The following is an 18,697-nucleotide window of genomic DNA, read 5'->3' on the forward strand; positions in this document are numbered from 1 at the left end:
CTATGATTTTCCAAAATTGTTTATCTAAAATTCTAACTTAATTAGGTGCCTTGTATTTTCATTTGATGGATCTGACAACCCTATAGGTAAATGTCTTACTCTGCATCCAACTTTCTTTTTTCTTTTTTTTTTTTTGTAGAGACAGAGTCTCACTTTACCGCCCTCGGTAGAGTGCCAGGACGTCACAGGACTCACAGCAACCTCCAGCTCTTGGGCTTCTGCGATTCTCCTGCCTCAGCCTCCCGAGCAGCTGGGACTACAGGCGCCCGCCACAACACCCGGCTATTTTTTGGTTGCAGTTCAGCTGGGGCTGGAACCCGCCACCCTCGGTACATGGGGCCGGCACCCTACTCACTGAGCCACAGGCGCCACCCTTCTTTTTCCTTTTTAAATTGAGACAGAGTCTCACTTTGTCGCCCTCTGTAGAGTCCTGTGACGTCATAGTTCACAGCAACTGCAAACTCGGGCTCAAGAGATTCTCTTGCTTCAGCCTCCCTAGTAGCTGAAACTACAGGCCCCCCGCCTCAACGCCTGGCTATTTGTTGTTGTTGTTTAGCAGGCCCCGCCAGGTTCGAACCCACCAGCCCCTGTGCATGCGGCCAGCGCCCTAACCACTAAGCTACGGGCCCCCAAACTCTGCATTTAAATTTCACCCAGTGGTTTTGACATCCACTGGTGACTCTGAATCAGATTTTACTATGATTTTGCCAAATGGTGATTTTTATAATTTCGTCAATCCTTCTACATTCATTTGTTGGTACTCTGTCCTTTGGCTTTACAGTGCCTGGCACACAGTAGGCGCTCAGATATATTGGTTCTATGAATGAATGAATGAACTTTCACCGGTGTTGGCGGGGCGTCGGTGACACTAGCGGAGCCTGGCAGGGGCTTGACTTTCTCAGCCAATCACCACGTGTTACCGAGGCTCCCGAGCCTTGCAGGGCCGAGCTCTTGGCTCTTCTTTGCTCCAATCAAAAGCAAGGCTCTTCCGGGGTTTGCTTACGTTTAAGGAAGACAAGCGATTGGCTCCTTCAGCTCCAGCCGGCCCAACAGACAGCCAGTGGCGTGGGACAGAGACCAATGGGTACGGGTGGGAGGCGGGGCCTGCCACGCGGTGGCGGTATAACCGCGCCGCGCTCGCGCGCGCTTCCCTCCTGACACGGGCATCGGCAGGGGCTATGGCTGCAAGTTCCTTCATATCCGCGCTGGCCACTCGGCTGTTCCGGCCCGCGCACAGCTGTCCTCTCCGCCATCGCCCCTTCCATCTTGCGGCAGTTCGGTAAGTGGATCGGGAAGCTGATTCAGTGTAGAAACTCCAGGAAAACCGAGGATGCTGGCCAGACCGGGTTCCCGAGGGGCGCCAAGGGATGTTCTTCCTGAGCCTCTCTCCCCAGCGGTGGCCGCTGAGAGGGGTGTGGCGGGCTGGGCTGGTACCAGGAACCAGCTTTTCGAGGGAGCCGGTCTCGCGCGTGCTTGGAGCGTCTAGAGGCATCTTGGGGCCAGTCCTCAGGCGAGACGGGGCCAACAGAGCGGAGCAACAACCAACAGAGCGGAGCGAGCCCAGGGGCGTCCCATTTACGCGGGAGTATGTGAAGGTGGCCAGCCAGAAACCAGCGGCCGGTGCCGGGCCGTGATAGTGAGAGTTGTCTTAGTGACAGTGGAAGACCCTTTCGTGAGCGCCACGAAGGGTTCAGAAAGAGAACCTGCATCCAGCAGATCCTTCCCGGGACCCTAGCGGCGGAGAGGGTTGGTGCAGTCTGATGAAATCCCGGAGCCGGCTTGCTCGCTGGGTACCCGCACTGGCTCCGCCTCCGAGGGGTGGGTGTGGCTCGCGCTGCTCTTCAGTCTGCCCCTTGCTCGTCTACATAATGAATGTACTGTGGTCACCAAGGCTTTGACTGCAGCTCACCCCTGAGTCGGTCAGTGCCAGGCTGGGTAACTTGGGATGGTGAATACCCAGGAGATTGCCAGGCCATGGGGAAAGGGGAAATGCAGAGTTATTGTTTCATGAGTAGGTATAGAGTTGCACTTTTACAAGATGAAGAGTTCTGCAGGTGAATGGAACTGATGGTTGCACATTATGCATGTGCTTAATACCACTGAACCGTACGCTTAAAAAATAGTTAAGATGGTAAATTTTATGTTATGTGTATTTTGCCTCAATAAAAATAAAATAGAAAAAATAACCCAGAAGGAGGAATGGAAAAGCTCTATTAGCATTTCCTCAAAGAGGCTTATTTTTCCTGATCTTTCTGGACCTCAAACTCCTATATTTAAACCTAGGTTGAAGGGTCTTTTGGAAGGCTGTGATTTCTCTCCCTAAATCTGTGTAGCCTTTTTCCTGTAAATATTTAGAGCGTTTGTATTGCTGGAGCCCTGTGCCTTATAATGGAAGTCCCTCCCCCCCCCTTTTTTTTTGGCACAGAGTCTCATTGTGTCGCCCGTGGTAGAGTGCTGTGGCATCCCAGCCCACAGCAACCTCAAACTCTTGGGCTTAAGCAATTCTCTTGCCTCAGCCTCCCAAGTAGCTGGGACTACAGGTGCCTGCCACAACACCTGGCTATTTTTTTTGTTGCAGTTGTCATTCTTGTTTAGCAGGCTGGGGCTGGGTTTGGACCCGCCAGCCCCGGTGTATGTAGCCTACGCCCTAACACTGGTCAACGCCACTGAGCCAGAAGTCCCTTCTTTTTTTCCAGCAGATGTTCCCTGTGCCAGACACTGCTAGGCTGTGCAAAGTTAGAGAAAACTCTTCTTTCCTTAGTGGAACTCACATTCCTGTTAAGGAACAAAACACATGTAGTTTTCCACTCTGTAAAAATGCCATTAGAAACATTTTCAAAGTGCTGCTTGTTGGAGCACAGAATGTATATTATTAATGAGTTCTTGAAGGAAGATTTGGAAGGGACATTCCTTAGTCAGATGCCGACCTGCCTTTCCAACCCCATCTTTCATTACTATCTGTTCTCTCTCTCCCCTCTTCCTGAGTGCTAGCTGCATGTGCCTGGGGACAAGACCTTTTCTAGGCTTTCAAGAAAGAAAAGAGATTTTTAAAGATCCTCTAATTCATTACCTGAAGATCTAGATCACTTAGCTTACACTCTCCAGTAAATGTTCTTTTCACCTGCCTTTCTGAATGAACAAGTAGGCCCCTCACGTCTGAGGACAATCCATAGTATCTTTACTGCACATTTGGTATTTACAGTTTCCATGTATTGCTTTTCTTACTGCTGGGTGGGTTAATGTAAAACAGTTGTATCTTTTAAAATATATGAATCTGCATGTATTCTTATTTTTAGTTAGTAAAAGTGTTTCAGGACCATAAACCTCATGGTTGGAAAGAGAGTACTGTTGCCTAGGAGATAATAATGTTGGGGTAAATGTACTTTGGAGGCAGAAGTTTGCATTTGAATTTTGTTTCTATTATCCTCAGTTTTCTTTTCTGTATATCAGAGTTATTATACATGGAATAGCCACAGGATCATAATTGTATGTAAAAGTCTTAGGCCTGGCTGGGTGGCTCACACCTGTAATCCTAGTGAGAGGTCGAGGCAGGAGGATCACTTGAGCCCAGGACTTGGAGGTTGCAGTGAGCTTTGATGACCTCGTGGCACTCTACCTGGGGTGACAAAGTGAGACTGTTTCAAAAAACAAGTCTTAGCAAAATACTTAGTGTTTAATAGATGTTGGTTTCATTCCCCTTTGTGCATTTCTTACTCATGACTGGTCCCATTAATTAGTACATAACACAATTCTTTCTCAAATAACTTGATTATGAATTGTAAACTATATTGGTTGGCCCTATTGCTCATGCCTGTAATCCTTGCACTCTGGGAGGCTGAAGTAGGTGGATTGTCTGAGCTCAGGAGTTCTGAGATAAGCCTGAGCAAAAGTGACCCAGTCTCTACTAAAAACAGAAAAAACTAGCCAAGCTTGTTGGCTGGCTCCCATGGTCCCAGCTACTTGCAAGGTTGAGGCAAGGGGATTGCTTGAGTCCAAGAGTTTGAAGTTGCTATGAGTTAGGATGCCATGGCAGTCTACCCAGGGCACAGAGTGAGACTCTGTCTCAAAAAAAAAAAAAAAGAAAGAAAGAAAAGAAAACTATTATTTTTCAAAATTACAATATTGTGAGCTGTTGAATTAAGAGGAAAGCTAAGATACTACTGACTTGAATTTTAAACAGTGTCTTGACTTCTTTCTAGTCTGTTGATTGATTATTTTATTTTATTTTTAAGAGACAGAGTCTCACTTTATCACCCTCAGTAGAGTGCTGTGGCGTCACAGCTCACAACAACCTTCAACTCCTGGGTTTAGGCGATTCTCTTGCCTCAGCCTCCTGAGTAGCTGGGACTACAGGTGCCTGCCACAATGCCCAGCTATTTTTTTGTTGCAGTTTGGCCGGGGCTGGGTTTGAACCCACCACTCTTGGTATATGGGGCTGGCACCCTACTTACTGAGCCACAGGTGCCACCCAGTTGATTGATTATTTTAATGGGTATTTATCTAAATACATCTCTGAAAGCATTTAATTCATAGATAAATTTTAGCTAATGTAATTGTAATTTGTGTGGGATTGAGCTGAGTCTCCACTGCCCTATTTATTTTGAGGTAGCAGTTACTTTATCTGCCCATTGGCCAAAGAGATGATGGGAAGTTTGTTAATAACTTACTCCCAAGGCTGTGTTCCATTTTTTACAGAGTTGTGGGAAGCAGAAGAAGTCTAAACAGTTATATTGCACTGTGGCTTTGTTTTTGGTTTGTGTTACTCTTTGACAGTTTTTTTTTTTTTTTAAAGCAAATTGGCATAACATCCAGAACCTGGAAGCAAAGATTGTGACTTGGAACATTGGCTTTTCCCAGGACTCTGTGTGCTTAACTTTAGTATATCAATTTCATCTGAATGTGCTGCTACCATTTTATCTAAGTTCTTTGCTTTCAAAAGAATTTTTTTATGCAATGCAAGCCAAGTCCTCACTGAGTATATATAGTATATATACTTTTATATCTATCTATCTATACATATCTCCTTATGAGTATGTATAAATATATCTGTTATATATTAAGGGTATATATGTGTATGTGTATAAAGAGTGTCCATAAAATTTGTGTGTAATTTAAAATAGACCACTTTATGGACATTGTATATATACATATAAAGTCAAGAGAGGAAGAAATTAGCTTTATCGAACAAATATGCCTGGTACTTTATTTCATTCAATATAAATGACTGACACTACTTCAACTCTGTTGTGTCCCCCAGTTTGAAAATGTATTCCTGGCTTGGGATAGGTATTTCAGAGACTAATATATATCAGGAATGTTGCCAGGCCTATTTTTATGGGCAGAGCCCTTTTTATTTTATTTATTTATTTATTTTTCTTTGTGTACACATTCAGTTTTATTGTAACAAAGCAACTGGTACACTTTTAACGTTTAAAACTGAGCACCGGGCGGTGCCTGTGGCTCAAGGAGTAGGGCGCCAGTCCCATATGCCGGAGGTGGCGGGTTCAAACCCAGCCCCGGCCAAAAACCACAAAAAAAAAAAAAAAAACTGAGCATCATCTTTCCTTTCCAGTGAAACAAAAAGAAAATTTATAAATAACCAGGAACAAAATTACAATAGAGAATGTCAATTCCAGATAAGATCCTACAGGTTCTGCTGATTCTCCCATTTGAGTGGCAGGGCTCAAGTCATCATTAGGAGAGAATTTATTTTAAAAGTGTCATCTTAAACTGCAAGGATGTCCATTAAACATCACAATTAGACATGCCAAAGAAGAAGCCATGTTGTCAAAATGCCCACTTAACCCACCCGAACATCTCAAACCCACCCTCTGCTGACCTTTTATACCCCATTTTTTAAAGTTTTTTCTTTCTTTTTTTTTAAACAAGAGAAAGTAGGCAGATACATGTTGGTAAATGCTAATTGTCCATATTCAGATAGAAACAGTGTACTCTCTGAGCCCAATATACAGAGAAAGGAGGGAAAAAGCTAGAATTCTATGCACTACTTACTGCACAGGGGCCTAGCACCCTCCAGCTTCCAGCAGAGCGAAGGGAGCAGGTTTTTCTTTTTTTCCCACAGAGCTCGGAAGTGTTGCTTCCATACAGTTTTTGTTGAGACAGGAAGGGATAAAAATGAATATGGAACAGAAACGAGTAGAGATTCTTTTCCCATTGGATTCTGCTCAAGGTATTTCCCCCCAAAATAAGTTGAGAATCATGGTGTAGAGAAAAGAGACCTCAAGAACAGGGTGACTGAGCATAAGAGGAAAAAAAAAAAAAAAGACTGCAACTTGCTCCCAGGGACTGGAGAAAATTTTTAAAAAGGTTGGAATCCATCAGTGTTCTGTTAGTCATCTTCTCCTTCATCCTCCTCTCCTTCCTTCCCTTCATCATCATCTTCATCTTCTTCACCTTCATCATCACCCCCTTCTTCATCAGTATCTTCCAAACCTTCATCTTCATCTTCATCTTCTTCTCCTTCTTCAGCATCCATATCAGGAGTCAAGTAGTACTGTAATAGATTTGGCCAAATACCATCTTTGATGACCTCTCCTAATTCATCTGCGCCTGCATCAGAATGGTCAGTACACCAGGTAAAGAAGCTCTCTGGTTCCTCATGCTGCCTCTTCCTGCTGGCTTTATTCTGTGTTTGACTGGAACGTCGTCAAATCCTTTCCAAATTTCCATTTGATTTCAGAGGACTTTGAAGACGGATCACCACTCTTATTCAGAAGAAATTCTTTGGAGAGAACTCTATTTTCAAAGTAAGGGTTTTCATCAAAATAAAAATCTATTCTGTAACCTGATTTAATATCTTCAAATTCTGTCACTTCAACTCTGGTCAAATAATGCAGCGCCTCTTCATCCTCCTCCTCAAGCAGCAGGGACACTTGTGGATGGTTGACAAATGTACCCCCAAATTTGGGATTTTGGAGATCAATTCTGACCTCTTCTGAAAAAATGGTTGGCGGAGTTTGTTATATTTCTGTTCTACTTTCAAAATCTCCTCACTGACTTGTTCATTAAGTCTATTTCATTTTGTACTTCATCGATATGTTCAATTGCTTCCTGCTGTTCTTTCTCTGAGGTCTCCTCACCCCGTCGTGTTTGGAGTTGAGCTCCTTTTTACTGACTTTGGCCGCAGGCGCCGACCTGGTGCTGCTCCGCCGTGGGTGGGTGGTGGGAGCCGGGAGGGGGAGAGAAGGGAAGGCGAAGGGGGCGGGCAGGTGGCTTCCCCTCACGCCACACGCGCGGGCGCTCGCTAGGTCCGGCCGCCTCCTCCTGGCGCTCGCTCGGTCGCTCTCCCTCCCCCTGGCTCGCTCGCGCGCGCTGTCCTTGCAGCCTGCCCGCGGGGGAGGGGCTGGGGCGGCGGGCCGGCCGGGTCGGGGCTCCTGCTTACGGAGGGGAGGCGGCGGCGGGCGGCAGGCGGCGGCGGGCGGCGGGCGGCGGGCGGCGGGCGGCGGGCGGCAGGCGGCTGGGATCCCTCACTCGCGCTCCGCGCTCCAGCTCGCTGCTCGCTCTCCCCAGCCACCTCCCGGCAGAGCCCTTTTTTTTTGTTGTTGTTTGTTTGTTTGTTTTTTGCAGGTTTTGGCTGGGGCTGGGTTTGAACCCACCACCTCCAGCATATGGGGCCAGCGCCCTACCCTTTGAGCCACAGGCACTGCCCATGCAGAGCCCTTTTTAATGAAGTCCTCTTCAATTCTATTTCTGAAATGGATTTGTGAATATTAACATGTTTTCTATTCCTTAATAGACCATGGGTATAAGTTAAATGATATTATATACGTTGTGCTGTACTAGTGTTATTATGTAAAATCTGAGTAAAATTCGATTTGATAAAAAATTATGAGATTTTAATACTTAACAAGGTATAATACGGATTAATGTAAAGTTTAGATATAAAATTATTGATTTATACCTACCTAACATGTTGAGATTTGGCTTAAAGTAGGTATTTAATCATAATGCATATAAAAAGCAGACATTGAAAACAAAGATTGTTAAAGCTTTAAAATTCCATTTTAATTAGCAGTGGCCTTCAGAATTAAGTCCTATCTGACCATACAGGATGTTCAATACCTTAATGTTATCCCTGAGAATTAAATATGTGTCATGGATGTTTCATTGCTCTTTAGGTTGTAGTAGTTAGTCCTCAGAGGACACCAAAGGACAGAAATCAAAAAGGAAAGACTTGTTTTCATGGATCTTTGTGCTTAAGGAAGAGATGCTTAACCATATTTTCAGTAAAAGGCACTTTTTTGTAAAGACCATTGTGGAAATAAGAAAAGTGGAATTTTCCACCCTTGGGCTTTATAGAACCCAGGAAAGACAACATAACCAGTCCTGTTGGGAAGAGCCAGCCTTTTGGAGATCTGCACGGGGCTTTAAGAACTGGAGTGTCTTCTAGATCTCAAGTTTTCTCATTGCCCCATCTCCAGCAACACTGTTCTGAGTTCTTGCTCTAATTGTCTCCCATTGATGTGACTACTGTTCTGTCTGTTCTTTTTGTGTCTGTCTTCTGCTTTCCCATCTACAGTTCTCCTGTGGTTCTGGTTTCAGGTGCCGGGGAAGCTCTTCCTGATTCAGTTAACTCTCACTGTGCCCCTATTGGACTAAGCTTTTACACCCACCTAGAAATGGTTGCCCTTAGTATCAGATACTCATTCCCACTCAGTCGGTCAGCTTCGTTTGGCTCAGTGGGTCCTGAGGAAGAGCACACCCCTCCCTAGGAGAAGGACCTCCTCTCTTCCTTTCCCCCTCTTAGCAGGAAAGTCTCCCCAGAAGCAGGTGTGGGGAGTGGTGGACATTTTGAAACTTAACCCATTTAGTATATTGTTAGTTGGTTTAACTATATAACATAATTTATATATTTATGTTACCATCAAAATTAAAAGCCATTTGCCTGACTGGGAAATGATTTGAAACACGGCTAAATGACTAAAGCTAACAACACAGGCAAAATGACAACTACAAATGGCATACAAGCCTAAAGACAAATTGTTTAACTTTACAGTGCTGAGGAGTTACAGAAAGGCAAATTGAAACTGTGAAAGCTTTTTTTCTTTTGAAGCCTGCCCTTCAGCAATGATCAGGAGGCAGGGTGGTGTAGCAGTTAACCAACCGTCTAGAGCCAACTTGGACAAGAACTTACTAGCTGTCAGTTGCTTAAACTCTCTGAGCTTCAGATAAGTGACAGTAGCTATTTCTATCAACTCTATCTCACTAAAACATGGCACTGGATACAAATTTACCTCTTCCAGTCTGTCCTTCAGATTTCAGTTGTCCCCCCGATTAGGCACCATGTGTTTTAAGTTTTTGGTTTATAATAACAACTTTTTGTAGCCTGAGCTTTGTTTTCTTTCTTTTTTTTTTTTTTAGGGACAGAGTATCACTTTGTTGCTCTCGGTAAAAGTGCTATGGCCTCAGCCTCCTGAGTAGCTGGGACTACAGGCGCCCGGCTATTTTTTTTTTGTTGTTGTTGTTGTAGTTTGGCCAGGGCCTGGTTCGAACCCTCCCCCCTCGGTATATGGGGCCCGTGCCCTACTCACTGAACCATAGGTGCCACCCCTGAGCTTTGTTTTCTACGAAAATTCAAGCTCTTCGTTTTTTTTGTTTTTTTTTTTTTTGGTAGAGACAAAGTCTCACTTTATGGCTCTCGGTAGAGTGCCGTGGCCTCACACAGCTCACAACAACCTCCAACTCCTGGGCTTCAGCGATTCTCTTGCCTCAGCCTCCCGAGTAGCTGGGACTACAGGCGCCCGCCACAACGCCCAGCTATTTTTTTTTGGTTGCAGTTCAGCCAGGGCCAGGTTTGAACCGGCCACTCTCAGTATATGGGGCCGGCGCCTTACCGACTGAGCCACAGGCGCCGCCCCAGCTCTTCGGTTTTGTAACTCTGTTGCTTTCTGCAGACATGAAGCTGTGGTCATATCTGGAAGAAAGCTGGCCCAGCAGATCAAGCAGGAAGTGCAGCAGGAGGTGGAAGAGTGGGTGGCCTCCGGCAACAAACGACCCTACCTGAGCGTGATTCTGGTCGGAGAGAATCCTGCAAGTCACTCCTATGTCCTCAACAAAACCAGAGCAGCTGCAGCTGTGGGTATGTGTCACTCTCAAACTCCGACTGCTATTAAATTGAGATTTATGTGAGACAAATTCTATTGCAATTTATGATTCCTTTTTCTAATCAGAAAACCCAAGGAGAGGAGGCTGATATGACTGAACTGTATCCAAAACTTCATCATAAGGAAATCAGGCTGTGTCCATCAGGGAGTTTTATAGACTAGGACAGGAGGAACATGGTTGGCATTCTTTGTGTCTTCTAGAATATAAGCTAAATTCTGTTCTTAGTCTTAACATTCAACAGGTGACCTTGACCACATTTTACCTGCTTTCCTTGAGCAATAATGAGTCTCAGTCTGAGGTGTTTGGGCATTGGCAGTTTGAAGCAGTAGGGGAAGAATTGAGTAATAATGGTATTAGGAGATCTCAGTGATGTGGTCAAGAGCATAGTCATAGATTTGAAGGAAATGACTTTGACTTCTGGGAATGGCTTTCGAGTTCTTCATCAATTGATTCCAAAGGCAATCATGCAGTTTAGAAGCTGTTCAGTCTGGGTGATGAGAGGTGTGTGTTCTAGGTCCTAGGGTGGACTCAGATATGCCTCTGCCTGCTCCTAGTGGGTCAGTGGTCTGAGCGCCAGGTTCCTTTTCCTTCTGATGGGCTGTGAAACCCATTATTTGTTTGGGTGGAGTCATTGGCCCATGAGCCCTTGGTGTGCACTGTGCTTTACCAGTGAGGGTTGAGGCCTTCTGCCATTTTAGTTGAAAACCTTTAGAAAGCCCTAGAAAATAGTATGCCATCGTATTTTAAGACAGTTGGAAGTAGCATGGTATCGTGTCAAGAATAAGGACTTTGAAAGCTCGGCTACATCACTAGTGGATTGTTTTTTATTTATTTATTTATTTATTAGAGACAGAATCTCACTTAGTCCTTCTCAGTAGAGCGCTGTAGCATCACAGCTCACAGCAACCTCCAGCTCTTGGGATTAGCTGATTCTCTTGCCTCAGCCTGCCAAGTAGCTGGGACTACAGGCACTCGCCACAATGCCCAGCCATTTTTTGTTGCCGTTTGGCCGGGTCTGGGTTCAAACCCGCCACCCTTGGTACATGGGACCGGTGAGCCATAGGCACCACCTGGATTATTTTTTAATCTCTCTGGATTAATGAGAATTGTATAGAATAAGGTATAGAAAGTATTTAGCTAGTATTGTCTAGTGTATACATTTGTGAGGTGACTTTTTAGGTTCCTTTTGAACTGACTCAGGTTCTCCCAAGTAGAGTAGATGGGATGATAAAAAAACTTGTGTGATAGCAGAACATGGCAGGCAATAGCAGTGCTCATCAAATGCCTCAATATATTTTTTTTGCCTCAATATTTTTTTTAATCTCAAAATTATCTTATAATAGGAATCAACAGTGAGACAATTGTGAAACCAGCATCAATTTCAGAGGAAGAATTATTGAATTTAATTAATAAGCTGAATAATGATGATAATGTAGATGGCCTCCTTGTTCAGCTGCCTCTCCCAGGTGAGTTTTGGACTCTGCCATTTAAAATGATTTCTGAGGAATAGAGAGGACTTGTTGCTTATTATACCTGGTTCCTCATGCAAATTTGACTTAAAAGGAAGGTAAACTCAAAAGAGTGAATATTTAATTAAACATGAGACAAAGCTACTCAAAATATCAATTACCCTCTGATTTAGCATTGAGATCTTGATGCAAAGATCAGTGGGGGAAGCAGTTGGATAAGAGGATATTGGCTTTAATGTTGGCATTTATCTTTGCTTGATGGGAGTTCCTTCTGTGCAGATGAAGTAAATCATATAATCATAAACTCCAGATAATCTGTTAAGTAGTGCTAACTATGCAACAGTGCTTTCAGACCACCATGCTTATTTCTTCTTCAGAGCACATTGATGAGAGAAAGATCTGTAATGCTGTTTCTCCAGACAAGGATGTTGATGGCTTTCATGTGATCAATGTAGGCCGAATGTGTTTGGACCAGTATTCCATGTTACCGGCTACCCCATGGGGTGTGTGGGAAATAATTAAGCGAACTGGTAGGTATATTCCAGATTTGCATGTCTGTGTTAGTATTATACTAGTGGCACTTGAAAATGTAAAAATTCTGTCTTATTCCCCAGAGATTGCCTCTCTTAGCAGTTGCCTATGGCTTTTTTGCTCTTTAATCCAGAAGCCTCAGTGAAGGAAACTTAAGATTGAATAGGGGTCGTGCACATTCATATAACATTTTGTAGCTTACAGAGTGCTTTCTCCTATTTTCTTTTAGCCCTCACTGTACATAGCAAGCGATAGCTCCAATTGACTGATGAAGCTTAGTGACTTCATTGTCAAAATTGGATTTGTATTCTAGGCCATCTGTTTTCCTTTTCCTTGTTGCTAATTCTAAAATGGACTGGCACTACATTTAATGCAAATATACACAAATTTTTATAGGTATTCCAACCCTAGGGAAGAATGTGGTTGTGGCTGGAAGGTCAAAAAATGTTGGGATGCCTATTGCAATGTTACTACACACAGATGGGGCACATGAACGTCCTGGAGGTAAGGAAATTGCTTTTAGAGCAGCATCCTCTTCTGTATGTGAGAACCATGGAGGCCGTCCTATGGATGTTTGGAAGTATTAACTTTGTTATATTTTGTATTTGTTGTTTGTTAACTGGTATTTAGGGAGTAACTTTTGTGGAGAAGCTGTACTCAGTGTCACCAGAGTTTCTTTATTACTCATTTATTATGGAACTAGCTTCAGAAATAAAGTTTTGAGTATAAGCATGGTTATAGGTAATTAGAAATTTTCAGTTATGGCTTCGATAGTTGGAGCTAAGTAACAGTTCTTATTCAAGGGTAGTATCCTGCTCTGTGACATTTGGTCCAAAAGATCTGAGACCATTGTAAAGCATTAAATTGATATGTCTGTAATGTATCAAGTTTTATCAAGTTGTCCAAGAAAGGGCCTTATAAATTAGTTATCATGTTGATTACTGTATTAATGACCTTATATAATTGTATCAGAAATATTTAGTAGGGCGGCGCCTGTGGCTCAGTCGGTAAGGCGCTGGCCCCATATACCGAGGGTGGCGGGTTCAAACCCAGCCCCGGCCAAACTGCAACCAAAAAAATAGCCGGGCGTTGTGGCGGGCGCCTGTAGTCCCAGCTGCTCGGGAGGCTGAGGCAAGAGAATCGCATAAGCCCAGGAGTTGGAGGTTGCTGTGAGCTGTGTGAGGCCACGGCACTCTACCGAGGGCCATAAAGTGAGACTCTGTCTCTACAAAAAAAAAAAAAAAAAAGAAATATTTAGTAATGACAAAACTATATTTTTTGCTCTTTCAACACAGTTGACCACCTCCCTACATTAACCAACTTCTTAAGTTGATCTAATTTTCATAGGCCAGATGTGTATGTGTACTCAGTGTAGAATGAGCCTGGTTCCTTGTGGTGACAACCTCCATATGTTGACCAGTTTGTTACAGTCCCTTGGGTGGTCAACTTACAAGAGTTGGGGGAAAAAAAGAATCAAACCTTGAGTAATTTTAGTGACATTTTCCTTAGAAAAGGTGAAATTCTTTTCTTTTTTTTTTTTTTTTTGTGGTTTTTGGCCAGGGCTGGGTTTGAACCCGCCACCTCTGGCATATGGGACCAGTGCCCTACTCCTTGAGCCACAGGCGCCGCCCTCTTTTCTTTTTTTTTAAAGGTAAAATTCTTGAAAGACTAAAGTTAAATTGGATAAGGAATAAACTTAGTTATACATATATGGCTACAAATAGTAGAGTTATAACCAATGGCTACAAGAAATTTTATATTTTTTTTATTTCTTTTTATAGAGACAGAGTCTCACTTTATCACCCTTGGTAGAGTGCTGTGGCATCACACAGCTCACAGCAACCTCCAACTCCTAGACTTAGGCGATTCTCTTGCCTCAGCCTCCCGAGTAGCTGGGACCATAGGTGCCTGCCACAATGCCCGGCTATTTTTTTGTTGCAGTTTGGCCGGGGCCGGTGCCCTACCCACTGAGCCACAAGCGCCACCCGAAATTGTGTGTTTTAAAATGTAAATGACAATTAGCTGTCCAGAAAATAAGACATAAGTATTAATTAAGTCAATTATTTTTCAGAGATGTTGAATTTCTACCATGACTAGACTAGTTAAGACCTACTCTAATCCCAGCTTTGATTCAGAAATCATGATATCTGTTTTTTTTTTTTCCATAGGTGATGCCACTGTTACTATATGCCACCGATACACTCCCAAAGAGCAGTTGAAGAAACATACGATTCTGGCAGATATAGTAGTATCTGCTGCAGGTTAGAATACAGGGAGAGGGAAGGAAAGACTTCACCTCAGAAGAATGAGGTAGTACATTTTAGAATTTGCCTACCTGACTGCTATTCCCTTCATCATTTTCATGATACTTGGAGCTGCCTGCACAGATGAGTATAGAGTTGTGGTTGGAATATTGGTTTCTGGCATTCCATTATATAGCCTGGATGGGTGAATGTTATTCCTGAAACCTCAAAAGATTCCTGTTTGCTATATGAAGTTTAAATGCTTCCTCAATTAATATTTTTAATAGGTTTTTTATAAAACATGTTAATTTTTTCTTCTAAGACTCTCAAAATTGAAATTAGATAGGAATCTGACAGGTAGAATCTTCTTTTCAGTACTAAGTTAATTATTACTATCTCCGTTTTCAGGCATTCCAAATCTGATCACAGCAGATATGATCAAGGAAGGAGCAACAGTCATAGATGTGGGAATAAACAGAGTTCAAGATCCCATAACTGCTAAACCCAAGTTGGTTGGAGATGTGGATTTTGAAGGTAAATGGTATAATTAAAAAAAAAAAAAATCAATAAATATTATCTTTTTTTAGGACACATTAAAATTTGCTTTAATACTTCTTTGGGGGGAAAAAAAACCACACTTGTAGTGAAAGATCAAGAAACATTTTTATACTATTATTTGTATTTACCATGCCATGAATTCATAGGGGAAGAGGTTCCAGTAGCTCAGGGAGGCACCTTGCCATTGAATGTGACAAAGTGTTGATTGACTTTTGAATTCATGGGAAATAGGTTCCAGCACCTTGTATCACTGTTAACATGGGGACTATTGGTTATCCTGTGTGCTATGCTGTACACATATTATGCCATGAGCTCATGGGGAATAAATAGGTTCTTGTACCTAAAAACATGGGTCCACTAGTACTCTTGTGTGCTGTATTATATGCTTATTATGCCATGAATTAATAGGGAATGGGTTCCAGGAGCTCAGGCTCCTTTCCGTTAGTTCTCACAAAGTGGGCTTCTCTGGGTGGCGCAGGCTGGCGCTTCAGCTGAACCTTTCTCTTGGCTTCCCAGGGAAGAAACCCAGGAACCTTTCTCTTTGGCTTCCTTCTTTTTCTGATGATTTTCCTTCACGCGTTTCAGGAAACTATCTCGGCTCTTAGAGTGCTTAATATGCTTAATACGAACATTAATCCTCTTCATTAATCCTCTTTGCGCGGATCTTGCCCTTGTTTGTTTACAACAATGCTAACAGCATGCTGGGTAACATAGACTCTTCCAGTTTTGCCATGGTAACATTTGTGTGGCATGCCTTTTTGAACAGTACCCATTCCCTTGATGTCTACAATATCACCTTTCTTGTAGATTTGCATGTATGTGGCCAAAGGAACAACTCCATGTTTTCTAAAAGGCCTAGAGAACATGTGTTGGGTGCCTCTCCTCTTTCTCTTTGTGTTTGTCATTTTGGTGAATTACATGGTACAGATGGAGACGAATTTGGAGATTGTCATTAGGATTTCCATCCGCCCAGCGCCATCTTCCACCCAATCACAGTGGCCGAGGTGGACGGGGTGGGGGGAGCCGGGCTGCCTGCTGGCACCACAGGCAGCGGGTGGACCCTGAGCCACTGCGGACCCATGCACCGGGCCTGCTGGGCTACTGCTGCCGTCGTCACCAGCGCTCAAGCCTAAATATTATCTTTTGATGGACATTTAGAACAGATCATTTACTTTCAACTTTTAAACTCGTGTTAACTTGGTAATACTGTTTGGAATGCTTTTTGCGAGAATTAAGAGAAAGCTTTTAAAGTTAGAGCCATTTCTAGAATTATTTTAGGTATTTATATCATAAAATTATGGAGAGAAGGTATAAACTTTTCAGTTGCTTTTTCCTTAGACTTATTTCATACTGGAAGCAACTTCATCACTTTTAACTAGTCTGAAAATTTAATAAAGTGGTTTTCCTAAACCATTGAGTTTCTTAAAAAGTGTTATAAATTGTTTGTTTTCACTCGGAGAGGAGAGTTCACAGACCTGGAAAGTTAAAATGGTCTAGGAATGTCCAAGCATGTTAGTTCTTGCCTGTAATCCTAGCACTCTGGAAGGCTAAGGTGGGAGGATCCCCTGAGCCCAGGAGTTCCAGACCAGCCTGAGCAGGAGTGGGACCCTGTCTCTGCTAAAAATAGAAAAACTAGATGGGGTGTGGTGGAGTGTGCTTATAGTCCCAGCTACTTGGGAGTCTGAGGCAAGAGGATCACTTGAGCCCAGGAGCCACGTCACTCTACCCAGGGCAACAGAATGAGACTCTGTCTTTAAAAAAAAAGAAAAAGGTCCAGGAAAAACCAATATTCTGGGAACACTGGAATATGCTACCCACCCACCCACCCCTCCTGCCAGGAACCTCTCAAAATGGATATCTTTCATTCTATCTGAACTTTATGCTGATAATTCTATTTCTAGTTTTCTGTTTTTATGTAAGCAATCAAACCCATGGCTGGGTATCTTAGGGATTTTCCCTTTAAGATTTGGTTAAAAAAACTTCTCACTTTACAGAAAATTACTTTGCTTGGTGCTTTGGGCAAATTATACTTAAATTAAGAAAATATTCTAGACAGGCATTGAAGTAGTGCTTATTATTATTAGAGTTATGACCCCCATACAATTAACCTACTGAAGTGTTTCTTTTTAAATTTGTTTAATGTGGAGGAAACAATGGCTGGTAAAATATAGTTTGTTTACTTGCATGAATATTCATTGAACAACTATTTATTATGTGCATGTTATTTCATTAGTATGTTCAAAAACCTTTGCTCTTAAGTGATAAGATGTGATTTTTAAATAAGTTTGAGGTTTATGAAGGTGCTTTTAAATATTGTTTCTTTCTTTCTTTTTTTTTTTTTTTATTGTTGGGGATTCATTGAGGGTACAATAAGCCAACACCTGGCTATTTTCTTGTTGCAGTTTGGCCGGGGCTGGGTATGAACCTGCCAATATTGTTTCTTTCTTTATATGCTTCTTTCACAATATGGTAAAGTACATATATGTCTTTTGTCATAATTAAAGGAGCCTGACTGTTGTGTTTCTATGTAGGAGTAAAGAAAAAAGCTGGTTACATCACTCCAGTTCCTGGGGGTGTTGGTCCCATGACTGTGGCGATGCTAATGAAGAATACCATTATTGCTGCAAAAAAATTGCTGAGGCCTGAAGAGCGGGAGGTGCTGAAGTCTAAAGAGCTTGGAGTAGCCACTAATTAACTGCCATGTCTTCTTTGTCAAGAATAGCACTCCAAGGCAGCTTCAGAAGCAAAGCAGGCCAATCGAAATGCAATATTTTTTTATTTATTCTACTGAAATGGTTTAAAATGATGCTTTGTATTTATTGACAGCTTACATGGGTAGGTGTTTGTGCACATGGCTCTGCAGTACCTCACCAAGGAGCATTCCAGGATCATGCTGGGTCATGTGATCTAGCCAAGAGCAGCCGTTAACCTAGGGACTAACATGGGACACACTGATACATTGAGAATGGATGCTCCACTTTGTCAAGCCACCTCCGTTAAAAACTTGCCTTTTCTAGGATTGCATTTCCCAAGTGCTATTCTGATAAGAGTTGATACTCATTTTAGGTTCCAAACCTTCTGAGGTCAACTGGTCAAACCAAAGGAAAAATGTTGCCAGAGAAAATTACAGAAAAGGTGAAAGGGAAAAGATGGTGGTAATTGAGTAGAGAAAATTGCTCTAACTTATTGATATATACATATTGATGGATAACCAGATTTATCCAAGTAGAACTGAATTGGCTAGGAAGAAAGAAAACCTACATGTTAGTAGTTTTCCTAAGCTTTTTGTGGCTTAGTCATTGGGAAAATGTTTAAGTTGTTCCATTTGCTGTTAGCCCTCATGTTATGTATGTTAGCCATCAGTGAGTTCTCCTCATTTTAGTTTTCTAGGAGTGAAAGGCTTATTTTATAAATTATTCATGTGTATTGTCATATTTGACTTTTGCTATATACTTAAATTTCATTGTTCAATTTTTGTATTGTTAGTGGGTATGTATGGTTTCTTTGGGATATCTTGAAACCTATTTTTGCAAGACAAAACTTGGGTTTGATAATCATTTGGGCAGCTCGTTGAAGTATGCAATTTACTTTTCCACCAAAGAATTGTCGGCAGCTGCCTGCTTGTCTATGATGTACCCTGTTAGCTTTCCCAAAAGATTTTGAAGAACTTGAGTTACTATTGAATTTAATCAGACTTTCTGATTAAAGGATTTTTTTTCCTTTTTTAATAAAACACATCTGTGTGGAATGAGTTTTCTGAAATGCTGTCTT

The 18,697-nt window shown here is 42.5% G+C and overlaps 1 protein-coding gene and 1 pseudogene across 1 annotated transcript; one reads left to right on the plus strand and one right to left on the minus strand.

The window, feature by feature from the left end:
- The first annotated feature begins 349 nt into the window (after window positions 1–349).
- On the plus strand, window positions 350–18,676 carry MTHFD2 (methylenetetrahydrofolate dehydrogenase (NADP+ dependent) 2, methenyltetrahydrofolate cyclohydrolase). Its single transcript, XM_053587806.1, has 8 exons — window positions 350–1,279; window positions 9,915–10,099; window positions 11,469–11,591; window positions 11,972–12,124; window positions 12,522–12,629; window positions 14,294–14,386; window positions 14,777–14,902; window positions 17,458–18,676. Exons 1-8 carry the CDS (start codon window positions 1,179–1,181, stop codon window positions 17,619–17,621), a joined length of 1,053 nt encoding a protein of 350 aa, XP_053443781.1. The 5' UTR covers window positions 350–1,178; the 3' UTR covers window positions 17,622–18,676.
- On the minus strand, window positions 3,518–7,932 carry LOC128583363 (protein SET-like; annotated as a pseudogene).
- Window positions 18,677–18,697: the final 21 nt, after the last annotated feature.

This window comes from Nycticebus coucang, chromosome 4, assembly GCF_027406575.1.
Source record: "Nycticebus coucang isolate mNycCou1 chromosome 4, mNycCou1.pri, whole genome shotgun sequence".
Lineage (NCBI taxonomy): Eukaryota > Metazoa > Chordata > Mammalia > Primates > Lorisidae > Nycticebus > Nycticebus coucang.

Excerpts from the sequence above, each read along its gene's own strand:
- MTHFD2 (XM_053587806.1), top strand. The coding sequence starts at position 1,179 with ATGGCTGCAAGTTCCTTCATATCCGCGCTGGCCACTCGGCTGTTCCGG. Across the intron at positions 11,592-11,971 it reads TGTTCAGCTGCCTCTCCCAG|AGCACATTGATGAGAGAAAG; the intron begins GTGAGTTTTGGA and ends TTTCTTCTTCAG. Across the intron at positions 12,630-14,293 it reads GGCACATGAACGTCCTGGAG|GTGATGCCACTGTTACTATA; the intron begins GTAAGGAAATTG and ends TTTTTTCCATAG.